The 27123-nt window shown below is 49.2% G+C and overlaps 2 protein-coding genes across 3 annotated transcripts in view; one reads left to right on the top strand and one right to left on the bottom strand.

Moving 5' to 3' along the window:
• Window positions 1–1485: 1485 nt before the first annotated feature.
• UQCR10 (ubiquinol-cytochrome c reductase, complex III subunit X) lies at window positions 1486–4537 on the bottom strand. Its single transcript, XM_084798777.1, has 2 exons — window positions 4347–4537; window positions 1486–1753 (listed from the first exon to the last, which is right to left on the bottom strand). The coding sequence occupies exons 1-2, from the start codon at window positions 4494–4496 to the stop codon at window positions 1709–1711; spliced, it is 195 nt and encodes a 64-aa protein (XP_084654903.1). The 5' UTR covers window positions 4497–4537; the 3' UTR covers window positions 1486–1708.
• Window positions 4538–4794: 257 nt separating this feature from the next.
• ZMAT5 (zinc finger matrin-type 5) overlaps window positions 4795–27123 on the top strand; it is a 30612-nt gene continuing 8283 nt past the window's right edge. For both annotated transcript variants that reach the window (XM_084798772.1, XM_084798773.1), the window contains exons 1-3: window positions 4795–4920; window positions 20580–20734; window positions 25681–25743. In XM_084798772.1, the coding sequence (XP_084654898.1) occupies window positions 20608–20734; window positions 25681–25743 (190 nt within the window). In that variant the 5' untranslated portion in view covers window positions 4795–4920; window positions 20580–20607. The remainder of the gene's footprint in view (window positions 4921–20579; window positions 20735–25680; window positions 25744–27123) is intronic.

The raw sequence follows: 27123 nt of genomic DNA, 5'->3' as shown, positions 1-27123 counted from the left end.
TTCTCTTGGTTTTAGAACATGTTTGAACAGAAACTGGGCATCATAAGGGTAACTAAGGGGGCTGGAGAGGTGGCTCAGAGGTTAGGAATACTGGCTGTTCTTCCAAAGGTCCCGAGTTCAGTTTCCAGGAACCACCTGGTGCCTCACAGCTGTCTGTAATGAGATCTGGTGCCCTCTTCTGGTGTGCAGGCACACATGGGAGCAGAGTACTGTATAAATCAATCGTAAATTAAAACAAACAAAAAGGTAACAAAGGGGAGTAACTTTTCCACAGTTTAAAGTAGGTATATATGTCTCCTGATGCAACTGGGGACCTGTGGGAAAGATTAAGCTTTGTCACAGGTGGAAGCAGTCTTGATAGGCTTTACCCTTGGGATACCCCATTGAATACCTTATAATAGACTGAGTGGAGCCATCCTGGGCCTGAAATTCAGGAAGCAGACCTGGGAACCCCACCTGGGCTATTGTTTTCCTAATTGACCCTCATCGGGAGAAGGAGACCGCCCTTTCCATGTGACTGAGGGAGGTGGGGAGGAGAGAACAAGTTGAGCCCAGGCGAGAGCGCGTGAAGAGCAGCGACCAGGCCGGACCAGCAAGCGGGCCAGAAAGACACCTAAGGACCCGTCCCGTGGAAAGGATACCGGAAGGTTCACTCTTTTGTCCCTTTAACCTTTTTTTTCCTTTTTGTGTAAGCTAGTTGGGTTGTATAATAAAGTTTAATTGTTAAGAAACAGAGCCAACAGGGACCCCAGCATGGTAACACATTACATGATTATGTATCTAGCCCCAGCCACATGCAGTGACATGTTCAAAGCCATTATTCCCTATATTATATTTGCCTGTCTCAGAGTGGCTCATCTTTTTCACCCTTGTCAGCCCAGTAGGCAAGAAATAGGATTTCCACTGTGCATTGGAGGCTAGCCTGGACCACAATACTTATAAGAACAAATACCCAGGTGCCGGGCGTGGTGGTGCACGCCTTTAATCCCACATTCGGGATGCAGAGGCAGGTGGATCGCTGTGAATTCGAGGCCAGACTGGTCTACAAAGCGGGTCGAGGACAGCCAAGGCTACACAGAGAAACCTTGTCTTGAAAAACCAAAAAAAAAAAAAGACTCCTGAGAATCTTGCCCCATCCATGTTTCTGCCTTTTAACTCACTGAATTTAGGCACTCGGTGGCTTTAGTAGCCTCCGTGTCTCTGGGCCACAGCCTCCCGCCAGGTTCCTTTGTGAGGCTTTTCCTAGCCGAGACCACAGTGCTTCCTTCCCCTCCGCCAAATGGAGGCGGGGTCAATACTTATGAGCACTGGCTGCTCTCCCAGGGGTACCGTCTATGCAGGCTGACGTGTTGAAACCAGAACTCCTGGGAAGCTGATGGGAAACTCCCATGGCGGACTCGGCAGGTGTTTGCATGGGCCTGGGTATGGTCTCAACTGCCAATGAAGATCTGTGAGTTAATAAAGCACCGAGCGCAGAAGCAGCTCTCACGGACAGTTTACATTTATTTGCGGACAGTTGTAGTCAGGCACACTTCACACGCAGCAGGAGTTAAGAGTCTGTCCGTAGGGCGGAGCCATTGTTTGCCAACATGCAGGTGGTCCGCGAAGAGGAACTCGAGACTCAGTCTTAGGCGGAGGCCCCAGCTCCAGTGACGGGTGTGACAGCTGGCGGGTGGGACTGTCCCTTCCGGCCCCTCACGGCCAAGGATCACTCCTTGTTCTCATACTTGTGTTTTATGTGTTTCCACAGTTTCTGCAGTTAAAACACAACAACAGTTCACACTTAACCTTCGCCCTCGCACTTTACAGTGTCTCTTGCTGTCTAAAGAAAAGAATGCTGTGAAATCAGCGTCAAGCTCTGATAAAAGATGTACTTGTGGGGCTGGAGAGATGGCTCAGGTTAAGAGCACGGACTGTTCTTCTAGAGGTCCTGAGTTCAATTCCCAGCAACCACATGGTGGCTCACAGCCATCTACAATCCAGTCTGATGCCCTCTTCTGGCCTGCAGGTGTACATGCAGGCAGAGCACTGTATACACAATAAATAAATACATCTTTAAAAAAAAAAAAGTAGTTGCGGTGGGTGGCGGGCACGGTGGTGCACGCCTTTAATCCCAGCACTTGGGAGGCAGAGGCAGGTGGATCTCTAAATTCAAAGTCAGCCTGGTCTACAGGTAGAGTTCCAGGACAGCCAGGGCTACAGAGAGAAATCTTGTCTGGAAAAAAAAAAAAAAAAAAAAAAAAAAAAAAAAAACGAAAACAGAAAACCAACCAACAAACAAACCACTCATACACTCTTTTGTTTGTTTGTTTTTTTCGAGACAGGGTTTCTCTGTGTAACTTTGGCTATCCTAGGCTCACTTGGTAGACCAGGCTGGCCTTGAACTCACAGCAATCCGCCTGCCTCTGCCTCCTGAGTGCTGGGATTAATATTCTCTTTAATCATGTTAAGTGGGAAGGGAAAATGGCACTTTTACAGGAAAGTAAGGTAGGTTGAAAGAATGATCCCAAACTCCCATTTATTAAAAAAACAAAACACAGAGACTAGAACATGCCTAGGTTACTCAAAATGTCACATTAAGTCACTTATTTCCTCAGACCTAAATTAGCTAGAATTCCCGGGGAAATGGATGGGTTATAACAATGTACTTAAGACAACGTTTGATATTTTCGGGCATGCATGATCTATGGAAATGCTTACAAAACATCAGAGTGGCAATGAGATCCATACAAGGCAACAAGCTGCCCGGAGCACAGGCAATATGGCAACCAGTGGACAGAGCCTTTCTGGATTGTAGGTCAAAAAGCCCTGAGCGGGCTGGAGAGATGAGATGGCAGTGGTAAATAGTGCTGGTTGCTATTCCAGAAGACCTGGGTTCAATTCCTAGCACCCACATGATGGCTCAAAACTATCTGTAACCTAGTCTCATGGGATCCAACACCCTCTTGTGATCTCCCTAGGCACCAGGCATGTGTGTGGTATACAGACATACATGCAGGCAAAACATAGACATAAAATTAAAACAATAAGGCTGGGCATGGTGGTGTACCCCTTTAATCCCAGCACTCAGGAGGCAGAGGCAGGCGGATCGCTGTGAGTTCGAGGCCAGCCTGGACTACAAAGTGAGTCCAGGACAGCCAAGGCTACACAGAGAAACCCTGTCTCGAAAAACCAAAAAAATAAAAAAATAAAAAAACAACAAAACAAAATAAATAAATCTTGAAAAAATATTTTTAAAAAATTTAAAAACAAACCAAAAAACAGATAAGAAAGACCAGTTGAGAAGCCAGGCAGTGGTGGCACATGCCTTTAATCCCAGCACTTGGAAGCCAGAGGCAGGCAGGTGAGTTGAGGCCAGCCTGGTCTACAAAGTGAGTCCAGGACAGCCATGGCTACACAGAGAGACCCTGTCTCACAAAAACAAAAGAAAACGAAACCAGTTGATGATAGGCTGGCCGTCTGTACCATGCCTTTCCCAGTACGGCCACATCTCATGACTTAAAACGCACACAGAATCTGGAATGGTTAAGTCAAACAGAACTTGCCATTTCCTGCTCTACGTCCCCTCGTTCTCCTAAGACATGCAGCAAACGCTAGCTTTCAGTGGAACCCTCTGCTGCGAACGGAGGAACCTCATCTGTATCCAAAGCCGTAGTTACTTCTGTGATACTGTGATCTTTCTTTATTCAATGCCATGGCTAAATGGAAAGTTCCAGTATTCCCAGCTAGGGTCTGACATTTCATAGCCTTCACTTTTAACCCAAAATGCCTTAACAATAAAGCTACCTGCGGCGGAGGCTTTGGGAACTTAAACGTCAATTTAGAAGGTCAGACACGGGCTGGAGAGGTGGGCTCAGAAGTTGAGCTCTTCCAAAGGTCGTAAGTTCAATTCCCAGCAACTACATGGTGGCTCACAACCATCTATGAGATCTGGTGCCCTCTTCTGGAGTGCAGGTGTACATGCAGGCAAAACACTATACACAATAAATAAATAAATCCTTAAAAAAGGTCAGACACATTGCTGTAGAGATTTACTTTTAACGACTGGTCTGCTGAAATCTGCCCTTGCAACCATCAAGGGAAGCAGGGGGCGGAGATCCAACTTACTTGCCACCGACTTACGGTTGGTTCAGACCCCGTTAAGTCCTTTAACCTCTCAGGAGTTAGCTTCTGCAAATGAACTTCCGCTGCCACGAGGGGGTCACACCAAGTAAAGCGAACTGAACATACAGTCTCAAGGCAATGGACACAGCTCACCCAGGTCCCGGTAAGACTTGAGTTTCGTCCTCCCGCCCGCCCAGTCACCCTTCAGGTGAGCCCAAGGTCAGGACGGCCCAGACCCTCACCCCTTCATTGATGTGCTCGTAGACGGCGTCTGCGCCCTGATCGAAGGCGCGCTCGAAGAAAAGGGCGCCCACTACGATGGTGAGGGCGAAGGTAGACGTCCTCCGGAACAGCAAAGAGTATAAGCGCGAAGCGATTGTTGGCGGCGCCATGTTGCCTCACTGCCGAACTAGTGTCAGTGAGCCTGCGTAGAGACTGGCGTCTCACAGCAAACGTCCGTCGCGCACTGTTTTGTGGGAATTGTAGTTTTTAATGTATCTTAGTGTCGACATTTTGAACCACTAAAGAAACTAATAATGTGCATAAGATAACAAATTCTTACAATGTTCATATTCTACACAGCCAAAGTTTGGTAAGACTTATGACCCAGTTTTTCTCCTTAGTCATTTCTTGCTGTTGGACTATTTTGAACTACAACTCCCAAAAGCACTTTGGCTTACCCATCTTCCCCCGCGCTGTCCCGCCTTAGCAGTCCGCTTCCTCGGATACCTTAAGAAGGACTACGAATCCCAGCGAGCAGAGGGCGACGCGAGGACACAAGAGGAGGAGCCAGGAGCCGTCTAGCCACCGAGCCAGGTATCTTTGGCTAAACGTCCGGGGCCAAATTCTAGGCTTTTTTTCCACCAAGCTTCTAAATCCGCGCGATCTGCATTTTCTGGGAAGTAGAGAGGCAAGGGGACCTGGGCTTCCGTGGCTTCATCTCACCCCTCTGCCTCGCCTCCAGAGGTGGCAAAAGTCGCGTCCTAGAGTTCTAACCCTTCATCCACGCCTCTGGGGGGAAAATGTCTTTGCTTTTGCTTCCAGTTCTCCAGCTAGTGGGCTTTGAAGCCAAGAACCCTGGCCTCGGAAGCGCGCCACCTGGTTGCAGAAGGCACCCTACAAATGCTTTTTTTCTGAGGATCCCCTCTGCGCCTTGAGCTGGTTCCCCACTAGATGAGAGGTCCCAGCTCTCGAGGAGAGCTCGGGCTACAGTGTGCGGGTGATGGGTGGCCAAGCGCTCTTGGGAACTAGTACTTTGTAGTAAGTAGAGAAAACTGACAGGTGGTGGTACTCTTTAAGCCTTCGTAGCTGCCTAACGGAGGACTGAAGAATATATAGTAGCAGGGTAAACACGATAATGTTTGTGCAAAGTTTTAGAGGTAGTTCTTCTTCTAAAGTAACTTCTCCAGCGCTGGGGTGCTTGAGAAAAAGTGGAGAGTGGACTATGAATAGGTGGCCTGAAGTCATCTCTTGTCTGGCCTTGTAACCTGTGGTAAGGAGTCGTTTATTTATTTTATTTTATTTTTCCTAATTGCACCAGGGAGTCACTGAAGGGTTTTTAAGCTGGAATGTGACAAGATCTAATTTACATTTTAATGTTATCTTTCTGGCTTCTTAGTAGAGCGGAGGCTGAAGAGGGAAAATAACAGAGGAAGATGATTTAGAACAGAGTGGATTAGCATATGGTCAGATCTGAGATGCGTTTGGGGCGGTAGGAGACCGAGCAAGCTAGCACGTATAAGAAAAAAAAAAAGCAGAATTAAGAGCTGCGGTGGTGGCGCGCGCCTTTAATCCCAGCACTCTGGAGACAGAGGCAGTGAGTCTCTTGAGTTCAAGGCTAGCCTGGTATACAGATTCCAGGACAGCCAGGGCTACAGAGAGAAACCCTGTCCTGAAAAAAAAAAAAAAAAAAAAAAAGATAAAATAACATCTAGAGGTAAATCAAGGTTTGACTTTAGGGACTAAATCGTGTTTGTTTGTTTGTTCGTTTGTAGACAATGTTTTACACTTTCTCTGGCTGGCTGGCCTGAAACCAGCTACATAAACTAGCCTGGCTTTGAACTCCTCGTCTCTGCTGTCCCTGGAAGGCTGAGATTACAGACATGTACTTACCATACCTGGCCTGCAAATTGCATGTGTGTTTAAAGATTTATTTTAAATTATGCATATATATAGTATGAGTGAAGGGGTTGATATGTGCTCCTGGATGGCAGTGCCCACAAAATCCTGTAGAGGGCTTGGGAGCTGGCAGTGGTGCCTGTCAGGGACCAGCCATAGGTCCTCCGTTAGCGCAGCGCATGCTCGTAACTCGATCTCCAGCTCTGTCAGTTGCATTTCGTGTGTGTTGCCCTGTAGACAGGAAGTAGGAACATGTAGGACAAATGAAGTTTAGGGGGCTGGTCTGAGACTGGGGTAAGGACCGCGGACTGGACGTGATGGCACAGCACTGTAGTCCCAGAAGAGCAGAAGTTCAAAGCTATCCTTGGCTACGTAGTGTTTGAGACCAGCCTGGACGACATGAGCCTCCTGGTCAACCAATCAATCAGTCGATCAATCAAACCCAGGACTGATTTCTGGACCCGACTTCCTACTTTAAATAACCTGTAAAGCGCCACAGTAATGTCTGGTTAGGGACAAAAAGAGAAAGCGGGCAACACTGAGGATGGTTACTGGCTGCAAAGCATCATGGTAACTTCTTTGGGCAGAGAGTGGTGAGCCCGTGGGGAAAGACTACCTACAGTTTTGTTAGGCACCTACAAGAGACCTTCAGCAAACAAACGTGGTTGACGGCAGTTCATGACGGCAGGTTCAGGGGACAGGAAGCCTTCAGCGTGGGATGAGGAGGATGACGACAGGGAACTACAAGTGTGGCTTATTTTGACTTAATTTTTATTTTTAAAAGATTATTTTTAAAAAATTTATTACTTTTATGCGTGTGAGTATTTTGCCTGCGTCACATCTCTGCATTGGACGCCATGGCACTGGAATTATGGAGAAGCTCGTGGGCGCTGGGGACCAAGCCGAGGTCCTGTACAAGAGCAACAGCTGCTCTTGATTACTGGGCTGTCACTCAAGCCTCTGCATTATTAAAAAAAAAATAATAACAATATATTATAATAATACAATATAATTATTATAATATTATTATATAATTTAATTATATATTTAAAAAATATATAATTTATTATTATTATTATTATTATTATTTTGCTTTGGTTTGGAGACAGGGTTTCTCAGTTGTAGCTCTGGTTTTCCTGGAACTCACTCTGTAGACCAGGATGGCCTTGAACTCAAAGAAATCCAACACAACCACCAGAGTGCTGGGATTAAAGCTATGCACCGTCACCACTGCTGGGCTCTGTATTATTATGAGGGCACCAGATCTCATCATAGATGGCTGTGAGCCACCATGTGGTTGCTGGGAATTGAACTCAGGACCTCTGGACGAGCAGCCAGTGCTCTTAACTGTTGAGCTATCAGCCCCCGCTCTGTATTATTATTATTATTATTATTATTATTATTATTATTATTATTATTATTTTGGTTTTTTGAGACAGGGTTTCTCTGTGTAGCCTTGGCCATCCTGGACTCACTTTGTAGACCAGGCTGGCCTCGAACTCACAGCGATCCGCCTGCTTCTGCCTCCTGAGTGCTGGGATTAAAGGTGTGCGCCACCACGCCCAGCTTATTATTATTTTTTGAGACAAGATTTTGCTATATAATTCTGGCAGACCTGGAACTGCCTTTGTGAGCCAAAGTGTTCTCTAACTCAGAGGTTTGTGCGATTCTGCCTCTTGTGTAATAGGATTAAAGGCATGTGCCAGGACACCCAGTGCGGTTTTACTTATTTATTTAGGTTTGTTGAAATAGGTCTTCAACATGTGGGTCTCAATCCCTTTGGGTCAAATGACCTTTCCACAGTGACTGCCTGAAACCATTGGAAAAAACAGATATTTATATTATTTTTTTTTACAGGTTTTTTGTTTTGTTTTGTTTTTGGAGAGAGGGTTTCTCTGTGTAGCCTTGATTGTCCTAGACTTGCTTTGTAGACCAGGCTGGCCTCGAACTCACAGTGATCCGCCTGCCTCTGCCTCCCGAGTGCTGGGATTAAAGGCGTGCGCCACCACACCTGGCTACACATATTTACATTATAATTCATAACAGTAGCAAAATTAGTTATGAAGTAGCAATGAGAATAATGTTACGTTGAAAAACCAAAGAAAAGAAAAGAATGTTGTGGTTGGGGGGCACCACAAGATGAGGAACTGTATTAAAAGGTGGCAGCGTTAGGAAAGTTGAGAAACACTGAATAGGGTCTTTACATAGCTCTGGCTGTCCTGGAACTCGCTTTGTAGACCAGGCTGGCCTCAAGTCACAGAGATCCATCTGCCTCTGCCTCCCTATTGCTAGAATTAAAGGCATGCACCATGCCCAGCTTTAATTTTATTTTTTAATCTTTCAAGTTAAATTGTTCAATTTTTAGAGGACTGGAGAGATGGCTCAGCAGTTAAGAGCACTGGCTGCTCTTCTGGAGGACCGAGTTCAATTCCCAGCAACCACACGGCCTCTCATTGCTGTCTGTAACCTCAGTTCCAGGAGATCTGACACCCTCACACAGACATATACATGCAAAACACCAATGCACATAAGATAAAGATTAAATTATAAAGAAAATAAAACATTTGTTTTCAGCAGATGCAAGTGGATCACTGAATTTGAGGCCAGCCTGGTCTACAGAGTGAGTCCAGCACAGCCAAAGTTACACAGAGAAAATCTGTCTTGAAAAACCAAAGCAAGGGCTGGAGAGATGGCTCAGTGGTTAAGAGCACTGTCTGTTCTTCCAGAGGTCCTGGGTTCAATTCCCAGCAACTACATGGTGGCTCACGACCATCTATAATGTGATCTAACGTGCACTGTATACATAATAAATAAATAAATCTTAAAAAAAAGAAAAAGAAAAACCAAACCAAAACAAAACAAAATTTGTTTTCATTTTTTACTAAAGATTTTAAATGCTGGGCATGGTGGCACATCCTTTTCTTTAACCCTAGCCTGAGCTGCATAGCAAGTTCTAGACCAGCCAGAACTACATAGTGAGACCCTGTCTTAATGTATTTTTTTTTTTAAGGCAGACAATGGTGGTGCACACCTTTGATTCCAGCACTCAGGAGGCAGAGGCAGGCGAACCTCTGAGTTCATCATGGCCAGTCTGTTCAACAGAGTGAGTTCCCAGACAGCCAAGGCTACACAGAGAAATCCCAACTCTGGGATTTTTGTTTGTTTTTTGTTTTTTCAAGACAGGGTTTCTCTGTGTAGCCTTGGCTGTCCTGGAATCACTTTGTAGATCAGGCTGGCCTCGAACTCACAGCTACATAGAGTGTAATCTCTGATTAAGGGTGTGTGGCTAGAAAAAAATGTTTTTAAATGTAATTGTTGAGCCCAGTATAGTGGTGCTTAACTGTAATCCCAGCGCTCTTGGAGGCTAAAGCAAAAATAGTGAAAGCTTGAGGCCAGTGGAGTGAAACTGTGTCATAGTGGGGAAAACATCCTTAATATTCTACACAAAAATTTAGGGAAATAAGAAAAACGACCTTAACTTTTTTTGATTAATGTTTGACCTCAAGTTGAACAAACTAAATTTCTCCAGACACTCATCCCTACTTACATTTTAATTACAGTCCCTCAAACATTTAACTCCATTTATAATTTTAATATATTTTCTTTTTTAAGTAATTGGGATGCATAACCTAACAAGCTCAATTTCCCCAAGGATATTTAGTTACTAGCAAATTTAATTAATTAAGTTTATACTGAATTTAAATTTCTTGTGAACAATTCAATACTTTAAAAAAATAGATTGTGTAGAGGCATAGAATTCATAAACATTTCCATACAAGCTTGTTATGTACTTTAACCCCCTTACCTTTCCTGTCATTTCTAAACATTCCCACAGAGAGTCTTGGCTCTGCCTTCATGCCTTATATGTGTATGTAGTTTTTATATATATGTATAAAATCTAGGATCTACAGATAGTTTGTTATAATTGTTTTCTAAGCCTGACTCACTTTCCTCTTCAGTTGCAACCATTTCTGGAGATGACATAATTTTGTTCTTTATGGTTAGACAAAATTCCATTGTGTATATATGTCCCATTTCCTTAACCCGCTTGTCTTTTGATGAACACCTAGACTGACCCCATAACCTGGCCATTATAAATAGAGCGGCAGTCCACGTGTGCACAGGCGTCAGTGGCGTGGCTGAGGGTGTGCTGACTGGTAGTTTTCTGAGGAGCTGTTATACTGTTTTCACAGTGGGTGGACTAATAAATACTCCCACAGGCAGTGTATAGGGTTTTTCTCAAAGCACTTTCATTTCCTTTTTTGTTTTTTAAAGATTTATTTATTTATTATTATGTATGCAGTGTTTGCCTGCATGTACACCTTCAGGCCACAAGAGGGCATCAGATCACATTATAGATGGTTGTGGATCACCATGTGGTTGCTGGGAATTGAACTCAGGACCTCTGGAAGAGCAGTCAGCGCTCTTAACCACTGAGCCATCTCTCCAGCCACCCCCCCCCCTTTTTTTTTTTTTTTTTTTTTAAAGACAAGGTTTCTTAATGATAGCTGTTCTGACAGGGCTGAGATGGAACCAGGTAGTAGTTTTGTGGTTTTGAGGAAGGGTGTCTTCTCCTGGAATTCACTATGTAGACCAGGCTGGCCTCGAACTCACAGTGATGCGACCTGCTCAGTCTCCTGAGTGCTAAGATTAAAAGCATGCGCTACTTCATCTGGCTTACTATTTTTTAAATTAAAAATTTGTCCTATAATATTTATGTGTCAGCCAGGTGTGGTGGCGCATGCCTGTAATCCCAGCCACTCGGCAATTACACTCTATGTAGCTCTGGCCGTCCTGGAACTCACTCTGTAGACCAGGCTAGACCCAATCACACAGGTTTGTGCAGTGTGTTTTGAAACGCGGTCTGGCCTGGGAAGTCGAGCCCTTCCCACCTGAGCTACCTGAATGCTGCGGTTAGTGGCTGTGTCCCACAGGGCCTCTTTACAGAGTGATGCCTGGGTTGGGAGGAGCACAGGGAGTCTCATTCACTCTCCTGCTTCTCCAGTTTAAGCTCCCGGGGTACGAAAAGAACTTATTCAGTAAGGAAGTTGTCCCCACTCTACACATTGTGCTCTGCATGCACACTGTGCCTATGGGGAATCGAGACTCACTGGTTAAAAGATCGATCTGTAGTCCCTTCCCAGACCTGCCAGGTCACAGCGTCTCAGACTTGGACCAGGACACAGTTTTGAACAGGGAGAAAACTAGTTGAACCCAGAGCCACTGTCCTAGCCAAGTGCTTTCCTATTGAACACACTCTACACCCCGGAGACTTTTTCTCTTTCTGTCTTTTATCCTTTTGGTGTGTGTGTGTGGTGTGTGTGTGTGAGTGTGCTGTTTATGGTGTGGTGTGAGTGTGCTGTTTGTGGTGTGTGTGTGGTGTGGTGTGAGTGTGTTGTTTGTGGTGTGTGTGTGGTGTGAGTGTGCTGTTTGTGGTGTGGGAGTGTGCTGTTTGTGGTGTGTGTGGTGTAGTGTAAGTGCTGTTTGTGGTGGGGGGGGTGTGAGATACGTGTATGAGCCCATGCCTAGGCACATCTGTGGAGGCCGGGGCCAGCTTTGTGGAGCCTGTTCTCTCTACCTTATGTGGATTCTGGTGACTGAACTCAGGTCATCAGGCTTTTATGAAGTTACCTTTACCCAGTGAGCCATCCCAGCAGCTCAAGGCTTCATTTTCCACAAGGTCCCCATGCAGGATTCATAGTCACACTGAGGAGGGCTGATCCTAGGAGGGTTGGTGCGTTGCATGAGGCAGGCAGGGTGTGTGAGCAGAGCGTCCTTGGCTACAAGTGAGGAAGTGAGATCTGACTTGAGCAGCATAGCCAAGATGGCGGAAGGAGGCAGGGCAGGCGTGGCCTGGAGTCCAGGATCTGGTTCAGGAGCCTCCTTCAGCCTAGTCTTGTCTCTCCTGTTTGTCTCTCCAGCCTCCTGAGCCCTGTAACCATCTGATGAGAAACTGCAGTTCACGGTCCCCGGAGCTCAGAACCAGGGGCAGCCAACCTTCACTTGGGTTGCTAGGCCAGGGCTGGTTAGAATCAGGATTTGCCTTGGCACTCACTGACAGGAGCTGAAGGAAATGTTTATTCTGTCTCTTTTAACTTCCACCCAAGCTGATTTATCCAGTTGAGCAAAGTCCTTGGAACCATCTATAGCATCCTCCTAAGAGGGGAAGAGTGAAATTTATCCTTGTCTGACAGGTCTAAGCCCAGAGCCTTACATGTGCCAAATACTCTGTTACTGAGCTACATCTCCAATCTTGCTTAAAAAAATAAAAAAATTTTTTTTAAAGATTTGTGCATCGCTGAGCACGATGGTGCACACCTGTAATCCCAGCACTCTGGGAGGCAGAGGTAGGTGGACTGCTGTGAGTTTGAGGCCAGCCTGGTCTACAAAGCTAGTCTAGGACAGCCAAGGCTACACAGAGAAACCCTGTCCTCAAAAACCAAAAAAAAACAAAAACAAAAACAAAAACAAAAAAACCCCTGCAGGGGCAGGGGAGACTGGAGAGATGGCTCAGCAGTTAAGAGCACTGGCTGCTCTTCTGGAGGTCCTGAGTTCAATTTCCAGGAACCACATGGTGGCTCCCAACCACCAATAAAGTGATCGGATGCCCTCTTCTGGCCTGCAGGTGTTCTGTATACATAATAATAAACCAATCTTAAAAAGAAAAGAAAAGAAATAGAATGTCACTACTCAGTCACCGAGACCGACCATGACACAGCTTGAGGAGGGACTATACAGGTTGGAAAAGCCAGGAGGAAGAGTCACTGCGGTGAGCTGCCCCTTCCACAAGTGGGCACAGAGTACCATTGTGTGCCAAGCACCCAGGACGTGTGACATTGTCCTCATAACCGTTCTGTACCAGATAAAGTACAGAGGGAGATGCAGAGTCCAGGGGCAGCAGGGTGGAAGTCAGACCGGGGTAGAGCGGTGGCAGGTGCTACTCAACTGCTGTTCCCTTTTGTCGTCAGAGACCAAAGGGCTACCGTGGTGCCCAGTGTCCTACTGTGCCTTTCTAGCTTGGAGAAGATCAGCATTCAGTATTTTAAGTACAGCGTCTATGAAAGGTGTGCCACATTCTAACCACTTTAAAAACAAGCCACCTTAAGTTAACAGCTGTCTGAGCTTAGGAAAAGTTAAACTTTGAGAGGTCAGAGTCACCTGACTGCAGGCCCACGCTCTCTGTCCCTCACTACCTACCCACCACCTTAGACTATTCTCTGAGGACTTGGAGGCAGCACCTGCTTAGATCCTGGCCCTGATGCCCACCGCTGGACTGAACCTATCCTAGCTTGCTGGGAATGCAGTGATGCAGAGTGGCCCACAGGCAAGCCCAGGGACTAGGAACGCTGTGTGTGCTGTCAAGCCACGCCATACTAAAGGTGCTCCTGCATCCAGGCCCGCCTGCATTCCTTGGCACTTCCTTTGGAGCAGGGTACTGAGCAGGTGACCTTGGGCCCGTTCTGATCCCATCAGTTCCGACAGCAGACATGGCACTGGGTACTGCCGTGCTACTCGTGGGCATGTGAAGAAGCTGTGCTTTACTGTTTGCCTGATTCCTGAGGTGCCATAATTAGAAGAAATGAAAGGTGAGCTTGAGGGCAGCATGTGGTGAGCGCAGGTCCAGGATAATTACAGTGTATAGTACGTGCCCCGGGCCAAGGCCAAGCTGTTGGCTCATTTTTAGCCCAGTGCCAAAGCCACCTTCATCACCAAGATGCACACAGTGGGAGGAACTGTAGCGATGAAGGGCAAATGTCTGCCCCACTCCGCTGCAGAGGGGCAGTGGGAGATGGCATTGTGAGCTCTAGAGTCCTGCTCTGGGGGACTTTGGCTATGGAACCTCCAGCCCAGTGTGGCAGTGAGGGGGCTGAGGGCTGTCAGGGCGAGATAGTGTTAGCATCACCAGTAATAATTGTTGCCATGATTGGCTTTTGTTTTGTTTTTCATTCAGTTTCCATCCCAACCATAGCCTCCTCCTCCCTCCTCTCCTGTCAGGCCCCACCCTCCTTTCTTCTCCCCCCACGCCAGCTCCTCTACTCCTCAGAAAAGGGGAGCCCTCCCTGCCACCAACCCACCCCAACACATCAAGTCACATCAGGGCTGAGCGCATTTTCTTCCCTGTGGCCTGGTTAGTGCTTCAGTCTCCGCAAGCCGCCCTGAGCCCAGGTTGGTTGGCTCTGTTGGTCTTCTTACGGCTCCTGTCCCCTCCGGGTCCTTCTGTCCCCCCCCCCAACTCTTCCACAAGCCTCCCTCCTGTGCTCTGCCCAGTATTTGGCTGTGAGTCTCGGCACTTGCCAGGTGGAACCTCTCAGAGGACAGCTATGCTAGGCCTCCTCTGCAAGCATAGCAGAGCGAGCCGTTCAGGAGTTACTGAGGAGCTGTTTCTCATGAGCAGAGCAAGCTCCCACTCCAAGGGCCTCCATGAAGATGAAATAACAATAAAATCCAGGGTTGCAGATATGTAGCTCAGCTGCACACCACTTGCCTAGAGTACGTTAGGCCCTGTGTTCAATCTTCAAAACACTAGATACTGAAGAGGTGGTTTAGATGTTAAGAGCAGTAACTGCGGGGCCTGGAGAGATGGCGCAGTGGTTAAAGCGCTCACTGCTCTTCCGAAGGTCCTGAGTTCAATTCCTAGTACCCACATGGCAGCTGACAACTGTCTGATGCTCTTTTCTGGTGCGTAGACATAATGTAGACAAAGTATCTATATACATTAAGTAAAAAAAAAAAAAATCTCTAAAAAAAAAAAAAAAAGGAGCACTAACTGCTCTTCCAGAGAGCCCAGGTTCCTAGTGTCTACATGGTGACTCAAAGCCATGTACCTCCAGTACCAGGGGACCCAACACCTTCTTCTGGCCTCTCTGTGTATTTCACGTTTGATATTCATATATATATGCATACATACAAAAATAAATTAAGAAAAAAGTTGTAAAAGAATGAAAGTGAGAGCCAGGCAGTTGTGGCGCACGCCTTTAATCCCAGCAGTGAGGAGGCAGAGGCAGGCAGATCGCTGTGAGTTCGAGGCCAGCCTGGTCTACAAAGTGACTCCAGGACAGCCAAGGCTACACAGAGAAACCCTGACAAAAAAAAAAAAAGAAAGAAAGTGAGATGCCAGTATGCCTGCAGCAAATCTGAAGCTGCTTCCCTTCCTCCACCCGTCTGTCTCTTTTCTTCCCTCTTGTATTAAGTGTGTAGAGGTTGGACATTCATTGAGCTAGAGGACTGAATCCAGGTGCAGTGGGACGGGCAGGGCAGGGTTAAGTTCCTTGGGGAGCTGCACAACAGAACAGGGCAGCATTCTGCGAGAGTCAGATACCCTGTGTGGTAGGGGCTGGCTGTAGTGACAGGCCTACCTGGCATGGAGCAACGTGCAGGGGCGCTTGGCTGTGCAAGCCCCTCACTCATGCTGCCAGCGTGGTCTTGGCAATTGGGCAATTGGGAGCAATGGTGGCTTAGACAGAGTCCTTTGCCCTTGAGCCTGTGTGGGAAGAGGCCCACAAGAGAGTAAGCCCGCATGCAAAGCAAGATGCCAGGGTCCTGTAGCACTGAGTGTGAGACTGCAGTTTTCTTTCTTTCCTTAGTGTGTGTGTGTGTGTGTGTGTGTGTGTGTGTGTGTGTGTTTCAAGACAGACTTTCTCTGTGTGTAGCTCTGGCTATGAGTTCTAGGACAACCAAGACTACACAGAGAAACTATGTCTCAAAATAAAAACAAAGTACCGAATATGTATACATTTTTTTGCCTTTCCCTAAACAATACAATAAAACAACTGGTTCCATAACATTTACATTTACTAGGTAGTATAAATACTCTGGAGATGATATAAAATATACAAGAGGCTGTATGTGGGTTAGATGCAAATTGTGTGACATTTTATATAAAGGATGAGCAGGCGGGGGATGCTATCCATGAGGATTCTGGGACCCATCCCTTGTGGATGCTGAACGGCCATTGTGCTCCCTTGTAAGGCGTCAGCAGCTCAGCTGTGGGACTTTGGTTTTATAGCCAAGGGACACTCGGTACATGAAGTAGCTTTGCAGAGGTCATTAGCATTAGAATCTGCTGCATGATCCCAAAGGGTACCTCACCAGCTTAAGCCTTGCTCCTTGGCCACGGATATTCAGCCCTGGCATCTGGTGAAGGTCTGGGGAGCCAGCAGACAGTGCTGTAGCCATGGATCTGGTCCCCGGGAGTGGGTTGGTGGTACCACCTGTGTTCCTGGTGGGGCGTGGGGCTGGATCAGTCTGTGTTCTGGACAGGGCCTAGCTTGCACTGCTGAAGATGAGGATGAATCATGCCAGGGAAGGCCAGCTTAGTCAGCGCCCCACGCTGCTGTCTGGGCCCACGCACAGACGCTCCAGCTGTCCTGTTTCTGACAGTTCAGGGTCGAGGAGCACCACGGCGCAGGGCGTGCTTTGTCCAAGGGTGCCTGGCTGTGGCACAAGTGTTCTGTTTACAGTGTGCCAAGATGCTGTACCTGGCTAGGAGGTTCTGCAGGCTGCCCCTTAATATGCGCCCAAGCCCTTAGTGAGAGGCAGTTAGATCAGGAGCCCAGAATGTCTTGTCTAGGGAGGTCACCTTGCTGAAGGCCAGCTCCTGCCAAGGCATGGCTTTGAGCACCTGGCTGTGGGGACAAGCCTGGCAAAGACGTGAAAAGCACGGGGCCTCTGCTATTCCTGTTCACCCCGACAGTGAAGGCTGTGGGGCTGTCATGCACTGTGGGAGTCTGGTCTGTGGGGCAGAGGGTCCACAGACCCACAGTCCACCTCTGCCTTCTGTGCTGTGGACTTGGTAGGTCCCTGGTCCTCTCTTAGAGTCACTTGCCTTATCTGGAATGCAACCTGGCTAATTCCAGGGTCACTTGGACGCTGGCATCTAGTTTCAGCAGGCTTATAATAATGACAGTATTGACAGCCAGGGTTTTATGAGGGCTTATATGGGCCTGGTGCTGTGTTCAGTGCAAACATTAATGCTCTGGTGCTCACAGCCACCCATAGGCCACTCTTAACATCCCTGCATGCATTGGAAACAGTCAGAAGTCAAATCGCTGTTAAGATCAGAGCCAGAAAGCAGTAGCTCTGGATTTAATTTAGACTTGAACTCTAGAGCTGAGCTCTTAGCCCTTGCCCCACGTGACCTCTCTGGAAACTAGACCAGGTGATAACAGGGTCTGGGACTCAGTGCCATCCTACGAGTGACAGTTGAGTGAATGGCACTGTTGTGGGCACCTGCTTATCTCATCAACAGATACTATTAGACCTACAGAGGTCCTTAGAGTGGCGAGTGTGACCACCCTCCTGCCACTGCACAGTGAGGCCCCGAGAGGGCCAGCAACAGCCCCAGCCCCACCTGACACAGCTGTAGACTTGTCTTGTGTGGGTGTGGGTGGGCTGCTGTGCCTCTTAGCTGAGGTTCCTAAGGAAGTTTGCCACCATGTATGTGTGCACGCAGGAGCCCACTGGGGCTTATTTGGTTTCTAGTGTGGCTGGGCAGGCAGAGAGGCGTGCGGCCTAGATTTCCTAATGGGCTAGTGTTTGCAATGGTGTGAATAGAGGCTTCCCTGTTCTGAAACCTGTTCTGTGACCAGGGCACTTCATAATACCCCTCTAGCCCCCATTTTCCTCATTCATAAGTAGGTTGTAATGTATCCATGCTGGGTTTCTTTCTTTTCTTTCTTTCTTTCTTTCTTTTTTTTTTTTTTTTTTTTTTTTTTTGGTTTTTCGAGGCAGGGTTTCTCTGTGTAGCCTCAGCTGTCCTGGACTCGCTTTGTAGACCAGGTTGGCCTTGAACTCCCAGAGATCTGCCTGCCTCTGCCAGAGTTGTGAGGGGGTTGTTTGTTAGTTTTGTTTTCCAAGACAGGGGGTCTCTCTGTGTGGCCCTGGCTCTCCTGGACTCACTTTGTAGACCAAGCTGGCCTCGAACTTACAGAGATCTACCAGCCTCTGCCTCCCGAGTGCTGGGATTACAGGCGCGTACCACCGCCATCCGGCCCATGCTGGGTTTCAAAGGGGCTAGCATTGTACTGGGGGTGCGGTGAGTGAGTAGCAGAGCGTCACTGTGGTTTGTTGGGGACTTAAGTGGTTAGTGGTGCAGAGCTTCTGCCTGGAATCTGACCCAGCTCAGCTGCCTTCTAGTTACTTACTTTTGGGGACTCAGTGCCCCTGTCCTGCAGTTTCATGCTGTCCCTTGCAGGTCATGCCGAGGGTCACTTGGGTGATGTGTGTAAAGCTCCTAGCTCAGCACCTCAGCTCCAATAGTACTCCCTGAGCACTTGCTTGCTGCAAAGCATGAGTGTTATTTTCAGTTCATAACCCTTTTCCTTGTGGTGTTAGGGACTGAAAGCACACGCACCCTGGGTGAATGCTTCGCCACTGAGCTGCAGCCTGGCCTTCCTATGTAGGTGTGTATTAGCACATTTCTCTATCCTGCTTCTGAAACAGTAGCTGAGCGTTCACACCCACTGCGTCATAGTCACACAGTAAACAGACGTGTCTAGCAGGGACAGGGACTTGTAGGTCCCCCCGGCCGGTCTCTCCGTCCCCTGTGTGGTTTTGGTCCAGCTCAGTCCATTGCAGAGGCACTGCTCCACTCCATGTCAGTCTCCCAGAGGACACCTTCCCCGCCCCTCCTTTTCCCATTACTCTCCAGAGCCAGCAGCTCCTTGGAGCTTCAAGCTTCGTGAATGGCTTGGTTAAGCACTCGGCCGTTAAGCGTTCATCTCTTACAATTTCAATCCAATTCCTATAAGTTTATTGGCAAGACGGGGTGCATTAGAGCTGCCAAATTTAATAGATCAAGTCCTCGTGTCTGGGATGCAGTTTCTCGGGAGTAATGGGAGGAGAGAGGTTTTCATTTGGCATGACTAGCTGTTCCTTATCCCATTCCAGCCCCTAACTTAATGGCTGCCATCTCTGTTGTCTGCTGCAGGAGCAACTTTCTCCCGGCAGCCTGCTGGGCTGCCTGGAGGTAGCAGGGCAATTGTTTGTCTCTATTTCTTCCCCAGCCCTTCCTCCCGGGGTGTGTTCCCCCATCTGTTTGCTCTGTGGATTGGCTCCCAGAGTGAGCCTTGAGTGCCAGGTGCTTGGCAGTCTGCGGCTTTGGCTGCGACCCCAGGCAGCCACCTTGTAACCTCCGGGGAAGTCATCTCTCGTCTTCCTCTGGGCCTCCGCACCTGCTCTGTGTGTGAGGGTTGCTCCAGCCTTCCTTTTTGCAGGTCCCTCTGGATGGCTCCCAGTGGGCTTGGCTATGAGAGCGACAGACGACGGAATCACTGCCCGCCTTGAGCTGCAGACTCCTGGCATGGGGGTGGTGGCTGAGGGGAACTGTTGCTGAAGGGCCTTAGGACTGCCGTGTTCTCGTTTTGTCTGATGCTGCCTGGGAACCTCCTCAGGAAGCTGTGAGCGCCTGCTGTGGAGCTCTCTGGCTCCCCTCAGCACTGAGCTGGCAACAGAATTTTCAGGGACCTGTACGTGCTTTCTGCTTACCAGTTGTGTGACATTAGGCCAATCACTCTCTCTCTCTGAACCCCAGTTGTCCCAGAGGGAACAGGGTGGTTCATTAATTTATTCTGCAAATCTTGATTGCCTACTCTGTTTCAAGTACCATTAGGTGCTGGGGTACCGAAGAAATGGCAAAATATGCTTGCCTTCGTGGATTTATATTCTTGTTGGAAAAGAAAGAGTAACATAACCCATAATTTATTGCTTTAAAGGAGATAAGTGCCACGAGGAGAAATAAGGCAGGGAGTGCTCAGACACAGTGGCTGCGGTAGATGACTGAGAAGTAGCATCTGAGCAAAGATCGATGGGCCGAGTGTGACAAGTGTCTGGGGGACAGCTTCCAAGCCCAGGGACAGCGAGTACAAACACAAGAAGGCAGCCACATGCCTGGCATGTGGGAGGAGCAGAGAGAAGAAAGGAAGAAAACAGAGGTCTGGGGTGCGGCAGGGGCAAACGAGGCTAGCCATGGGGGTTAGGGTGATGGCGCTCTAGCCTGTCCACTATTAGAGTTACATAGAAGCCTAAAAAGCGCATCTCCAAACTCGGACCTCATACCCTGAGGCTCTAGCCGGTCAGTGTTGAGGGCTGGACAGCAAAAGGGCCCTCTGCTCCTCCCAGTGTCAGCTCTGCAGACTCCACAGGAAGCAGGCCTGTAAGGAAAGCCTCGGAAGCCAGGCGTGGTGGGCACGCCTTTAATCCCAGCATTTGGGAGGTAGAGGCAGGCGGATCGCTGTGAGTTCAAGGCCAGCCTGCTCTACAAAGCGAGTCCAGCACAGCCCAGGCTACACCTGTGTCCAGAGCTTTGGCCCATGAGCTTTTCTTCAGTGGTCTGACCAAGTAACTTTGTGGCTTTGCAGGGAGCCCCAGCATCTGGTGGAGGCGGCCATGGGGAAGCGGTACTTCTGTGATTACTGCGACCGCTCCTTCCAGGACAACCTCCACAACCGAAAGAAGCACCTGAACGGCCTGCAGCACCTCAAGGCCAAGAAGGTGTGGTACGACATGTTCCGAGGTGGGTGCTCGCAGGCTCGGAGGCCGGCTCCTGGGGCCTGCACCCCGACTCCCTCCCTCCTGCCCCTTAGACGAGGGCCGCTTTGGGGGCAGTCTGGCACGGACTGTCTTCCTTACCCTTATTTTATGTATGTGAGTGTTTGCCTGCATGTATGTAAGAACACTACATGTGTGCTTGGTGCCTGGGGAGGTCGGAAGAAGGTGTCACAGGCCCTGCAGCTGCAGTTATGGATGGTTGTGAACCACCACTAGGTGTTGCAAACTGAACCCAGGTCCTCTGCAAGAGCAACAAATGCTCTTAAATGCTGGTTCATCTCTTTAGCTCTGTGTGTGTGTGTGTGTGTGTGTGTGTGTGTGTGTGTGTGTGTGTGTGTTTGCCCAGTGTAAGCGGAGGTCAGAGAACAATTTGTGGTAATATATACTTTTTTTGTTGTTTTTTGTTTTTCGAGACAGGGTTTCTCTGTGTAGCCTTGGCTGTCCTAGACTCACTTTGTAGACCAGGCTGGCCTCGAACTCACAGCGATCCACCTGCCTCTGCCTCCCAAGTGCTGGGATTAAGGGCGTGCACCACCATGCCCGGCCCGGTAATATACACTTTCATTTCAAGCACTCAGGAGGCAAAGGTGGGTGGATCTCTAAAAGTTTGAAGTGAGGCTAACCTGATCTACATAGTCTCTACCCTGCCTGTGCATTAACATTATCTAGGACCCTTTAAAGAATAAAATGATAGCTAGGCTTAGTAGTTTGGAGGTATTGCTTGGGAAACTGAGGCAAGAGGATCACTTGAGGCCAGCAGCTTTTTGTTTTGTTTTTTAAAGCAGGATCTTACTCTAGCATAAGGTCACCTGGAGCCTGGAACTCACTATGTACCCCAGGCTGGCCTTGACCTTGACGCAATTTTCCTGCCTCAGTTTCTTAAGTGTAGGATCACAGGCCTAGGTCACCAAGCTGACATGTCCAGGGGTTTGAAGCCAGCCTAAGTAGGTATACTGCAAGACCCTGTCTCAATCACAACAGCGCTGATTCTGACCTCATCTCCAGATGCAGATTTTGGGCTGAGGGGGTTATGTGCTTTTTAATTTTTTTTTTAGGGGTTATGTTTTTTGTTAGGTTGGTTTTTTGTTTTTTGTTGTATTTTGTTTGTTTGTTTGTTTGTTTGAGACAGGGTCTCACGGTGTTAGTCTTGGCTGTCCTGGACTCTCTTTGTAGAACAGGCTGGCCTCGAACTGAACTCACAGTGATCCGCCTGCCTCTGCCTCCCGAGTGCTGGGATTAAAGGCGTGCGCCTCCACGCCCGGCCTGTTTGTTTGTTTTTAATGACAGAGTTTCACCATGTAGCCTGGCTGTCTTAGAACTCAATGTAGACCAGGCTGGCCTAGACCCAGCCAGCTTTGGTATCTTTAAATCTCTCAGATGCTCTCCCATTTCAGGTGAGGAGAGCAAAGCTCAGAGACTTGACAGAGGGAGAGTGGGCTGCCAGCATAGTTGGGGGTGGGGGGAAGCAATGTCTGAGAATTGGGTGAGTTAGGAATTCAGGAACAGTGGGGCTCCTCAGAGCCTGGCATCAGACAAGGCCTCTTGCTCCCGGGTACAGTGGAGATGCTGTGGCATCAGCTGGCTAAGATCATCTTGGCTTAGGCTCTTCATCCCAGGTCCTGGGCTCAGGGCCGAGCAGCAGGGGTTCGCATATCACTTACAGAAGGATGAAAAGTCAGGTACCATGAGCCTCCCCTCAGGCCACCCACATTTCCAGCCCCATCCAATCCTTTGGGCAGCTCTGTGAGGAAGGCTGGTGGCCAGGAGTCCCCGGGGACTCACAGTCTCTCGCTACTGCTGGCTGAGGTGGCACATGAACTCTTCCCACTTCCCTAGGAGGCCTCCCTTGAGCAGCCTTTCCTTTGCTCTGCAGACTCTGAGAGACACTGTGTGTCACCTGGAGCTGGTTAGGACAAGCGCAGGCCCTGAAGACTAGCTGCCTGTCAGTCCCAGTGTGTCAGTCACTGACAGTGGGACCCAAACCTCACAGTATGTGAAACAGACTTAACAATAGCAAAAGAATCACGGTGGCCCCTCGGTGACAGCACAGAAAGGTGTGTGACATAGGACCGCCGTCTGTGTGTCCCAGAAGCACTGACCTCAGGCCCTTGTCTCATGGGCTCATTAACTCAGCCATTGCTCGGTGAGAACTTAGCAGTACTGAGCTCATAGCCAAGAGTCAGAGGTGCATAGAGCAGGACCCTCGGCCTTTTATGTAGTTTCACACAAGTTAACTTGCTACATTTATTTATTTTATTTTATTTGGTGTGTGTGTGTGTGTGTGTGTAAAGTCAGAGGACAACTTGTGAAAATCAGTTTTTTTCTACCATGTGGGTTCTTGGTGTGGAACTCCAGTCTTCAGACTGGGAATAAGCATGTTTTCCTTCTGAGCCATCTCAGGGCCCTGCACTCGCTCAGGCAAGGTGTTTTGGGCAAAGTCCCTGGCTTCTTCTGCCTTCTGCCTTTTGCTAGCATTTCCCTCTGGCCCTGACCGCCCCTCCCCGCCCCACCCCCACCCCCCAGCTCCCAAACACGCACGCACACACGCACGCACGCATGCACGCACGCACGCACGCACCCACGCACCCACCTTGTCTATCTTTTCCGTGGACATGCCCGTCTTACTGTCCTCCCACATCAGGACAGTCCCTGAATCTCAGATCCTCAGGAATGCCTTCCCATCCCCAGGGACGGACCAGGTCATCTGTGACAGGTTCAGCGCTTCCTGTGACGAGCTCATGTGGGATAGTGCAGCTGTGGGACTGGAGGGAAGGACAGGCTCTCATTTGATGTGCACTTAGATGCCCCGCCTGGCACAGTGCCTGGTGCACACACAGGAAGGATGATGTGCTTAGTGAATGTTTGCGATACGAAGGGCTAAATGAGCAAACAAGCGTCGGGCCGCCAGGGGCGGCTGGGTATTTGCGGAGGTGAAGCTTGAAGGGCTGATACTTCAGGTCACAAAGAGCATTGCATGTCAGGAGGGGAGCACAGCTCCCCTGAGGAGGGCCTGGGCGCCTGCAGCTTCTCTTCTTCAGAGGCGCTACGGGTTTTTAGCAGTTAGAATGGCTCTCCCTCCTGGAGGAATGAAAGCAGAACTGGGAAATGTGCCTGTGTATAGTCCCAGCACTGAGGAAGCTGAGGCAGGAGGATCAACAGTTTGAGCTAGCCAGGGCAACGCAGTGGGTTCAAGGCCAGCCAGGGTTACATAGTGAGATCCCGGCCAAAGAGGAAACAAAAACAAGTGGAACCTGAGACTCCCACCTGGCGATGTAATCCCAGCCACTCAGGAGGCTGCAGCAGGAGAGTCATCAGTTCGAGGCCCCTCTCTGCACTACAGAGAACCCGAGAGGAAGGATTGTTTGTCCATGCGTCTTCATAGCTGCCACTTGCGGCTGAAACAAGCTGCGGGGAGAGACGGCAGCCAGACACTGAGTAGCATGGAATTCTCCCACCCTCAGCCATCCCAGGTCAGGCTCAGCCCTACACCCAGCCTCAGTGCTGCCAGGCTCAGAAGGACCCTGAGAAGGTAGGCCATAGGTGTGTGTAGTCCCAGCTGACAAGATCTGACAGGTGGCTGGCTCTCCCGCCTAGTAGCCTCACACAGGAATGAATTCTTTGATAAGCAACTCCCATTCCAGAGGACTTCCTCCTGCCCTGCCAGCCATTAGCTGCTCTTCAAGGAAGCATCCCCTCAGCACCCGAAAGCAGCCATGTTGACAGAACAGGGCTCTAGACCCACGCCACAGCCAGCACAGGCTAGGTGCCGCCACTTCCTGACCATGACCTTGGGCGGCTTGGTCCCTACCTCTACAGGGCAGAGCTGTTAGCCCTGTACAGCAGCCTTGTCAGGAGCAGGTGACCGTGGCTACTTGGGAGTACTTTTCAGGGTTGGGGAAGAGCGTGGCCCCTGTGACGCTAAGGTACCAGCAGGATTGCAACCTGCCTCTTAGGGCTCCCCGTCCATTGCTCTGTTAACTCTCACAGCAGCCCTGGCAGCTGGGAGCTTTCCTTCCATTAATGAGAAAAACAGCCCTGGGAAGACAGCAGCTTCTGTGGCCTTGCACAGCTGGGGCTTGAGCTCAGGTCTCCTGGACTCTGAAGAACCCATGGCCTTTGGGAAGGAGGGGCAAGTGTCCAGCCCACCTCTCCTTTCGTCCAAGGTGGATGGAAGGACCTCTGAGTTGAGAGGTCACCCTTCCCTACTTACTAAGATTTGTATGTTTGTTTTAAAACAGGATCTTGATGGGTGGTGATAATGACGCACACCTTTACTTCCCAGCAATGGGGGATGTGGTGGCAGAGGCAGGGAAGTCTCTGAGTGCAAGGCCAGCCTGGTCTACAGAGTGAGTTGACAAGGAGTAGGTCAGGTTACACAGAAAAACTCTGAAAAAACAAGAAAGGAAGGGAGGGAGGGAGGAAGGAATGAAAGAAAGAAAGACAGAAAGAAATATCATGTCCCACTTAGTAGCAGGGACATGTTGTGTGGACGTCACAAACTAAAACAGCTACGCTGTGACTAGGCAATAGATCAGCACTGCACATGTGGCCTGCCACGGAGCGGAGCATCTGTGTGGTCTGCGACTGTACTCGCATGCAGGAAGTTAGGAAGATATCACACAGAGGTCCTGCGGTGCTAGGGTTTTCAAATAAGCCTCCCCATCTGAACCCATTGCAGACAACCCCGGCCTCTAGCCTGAAGCCACCTTGGGGTCTCAGCTGGTCCTGAGGGGTGTGAGGACTGGAGGTCACCTCAGATTGGATCCCTCTGCCCACCATCTCTCCCCACTGTGGCCAAGCCCAGCTTACACTTCTCCATGGATGGAGACCTTTCTCCTTTTCTTAGGACTGAGTGCCCTCAAGGCTCCGCCTCCCTTGGTGCAGTCTTCTGAAGCCAGCCTTCTCTTCCAGATGCAGCTGCCATCTTGCTGGATGAACAGAACAAGCGGCCCTGCAGGAAATTCCTGCTGACAGGTGGGTGCTCTGCTCAGCTCTAGTCCCCACAGAGACGCTACATCGTGCCTGGCCTGCATGGCAGCCTGCAGTGTCTCCTCCAGTCCCTGTCGCCGCCCAGAGAGGCCTCCAGCTGCACAGTAGGGTTCCACTGGAACAGAAGCCAGGCCCTAGACCAGCTGGCCAAGGTAGCCTGCGCCCTCCTTCCCAGCCGGCAGAGGCAGGGATGGGAACAGGCCTAGAACTGCAAGTTCCGAGTCAGAGCCATGCTAGGTGTTCCTTTGAGTGCTTAATACTCAGCTCATAAAAAAGAGAATAGGACTGGTGTAGTGGCACTTGACTATCACCCTGGCACTTGGGTGGTGAAGGCAAGAGGATTAAGAATTCAAGATTGGCCGGGCACGCCTTTAATCCCAGCACTCAAGAGGCAGAGGCAGGCAGATCGATGTGAGTTTCAGGCCAGCCTGATCTACAAAGCAAGTCCAGGACAACCAAGGCTAACACAGAGAGACCCTGTCTCAGAAAAAAAAAAAAAAAAAAGAATTCAAGATCAGCCTGGCTCTGCACTTCTGTGGTGGTTGTGGTGGTGGTGGTGCACACCTTTAATCCCCCCAGTCGGGAGGCAGAGGCAGGCAGATCTCCGTGAGTTCAAGACCAGCCTGGTCTATAGAGTGAGTTCCAGGACAGCCAGGGTTACACAGAACAAACCATCTCAAAAAACAAACAACACAAACAAACAACAACAAAAACAAACAAAAAAAACAAAAGAATTCCAGCCCAGCCAAGGCGATGCAGCAAGCCCTGTCTTTTCAAAAAAGAAGCAGAGATGTCAGTAAGGGATGCAAAGACACAATTGAGGATGAGAACACTCAGACGGTCTTGGCATAACTAGTTCCGTGCCATTCTTTCTTTTTTTTAAAAATATTTTTATTTAGTTTTAGTTTATGTGCATTGGTGTGAGGGTGTCAGATGTTGGAGTTACAGAGAGTCGTCAGCTGCCATGTGGTTTCTGGGAATTGAACCCGATCCTCTGGAAGAGCAGGCAGTGCTCTTAACCACTGAGCCATCTCTCCAGCCCGTTCCATGCCATTCCTGAGGACCTATGAACTCTCCTAAGGATTTGGCCCCCAGCTTTCTGGCAATCAGAGCAAAGATGGAACCCACAAGGACTCACACAGTGGACACAGGAGCTTGCGCTGGGGCAGGCACTGCCGTTGGACTAGAGAAGCTGGGTAACCGGCCAGACTCCCCTCAGGAGACCGTGCTGCCTGACAAGTGGCCACCAGGCCTGCAGGTCAGGGCCCCCGCAGACACGGCCTTGGCATGCGGTGCTATTGGTAGTTATTCCAGGTGAGGGCACCACTGGCCTGTAGTTCTGAAAGATGTACTTCAGATCCCTCA

Source organism: Acomys minous (genome assembly GCF_964271855.1).
Source record: "Acomys minous genome assembly, chromosome: 10".
NCBI classification, from domain to species: Eukaryota; Metazoa; Chordata; class Mammalia; order Rodentia; family Muridae; genus Acomys; species Acomys minous.
Note: the sequence above shows the minus strand (reverse complement) of the source record. Positions and strands in the feature narration are given on the sequence as shown.

What these genes read in the sequence shown, in the direction of transcription:
- UQCR10 (XM_084798777.1), bottom strand. Translation starts at nt 4,496, where the DNA reads ATGGCGCCGCCAACAATCGCTTCGCGCTTATACTCTTTGCTGTTCCGG. An exon ending in ACGAGCACATCAATGAAGGG is followed by an intron (nt 1,754 to 4,346) that starts GTGAGGGTCTGG and finishes TTTTAACTGCAG; the next exon opens with AAACTGTGGAAACACATAAA.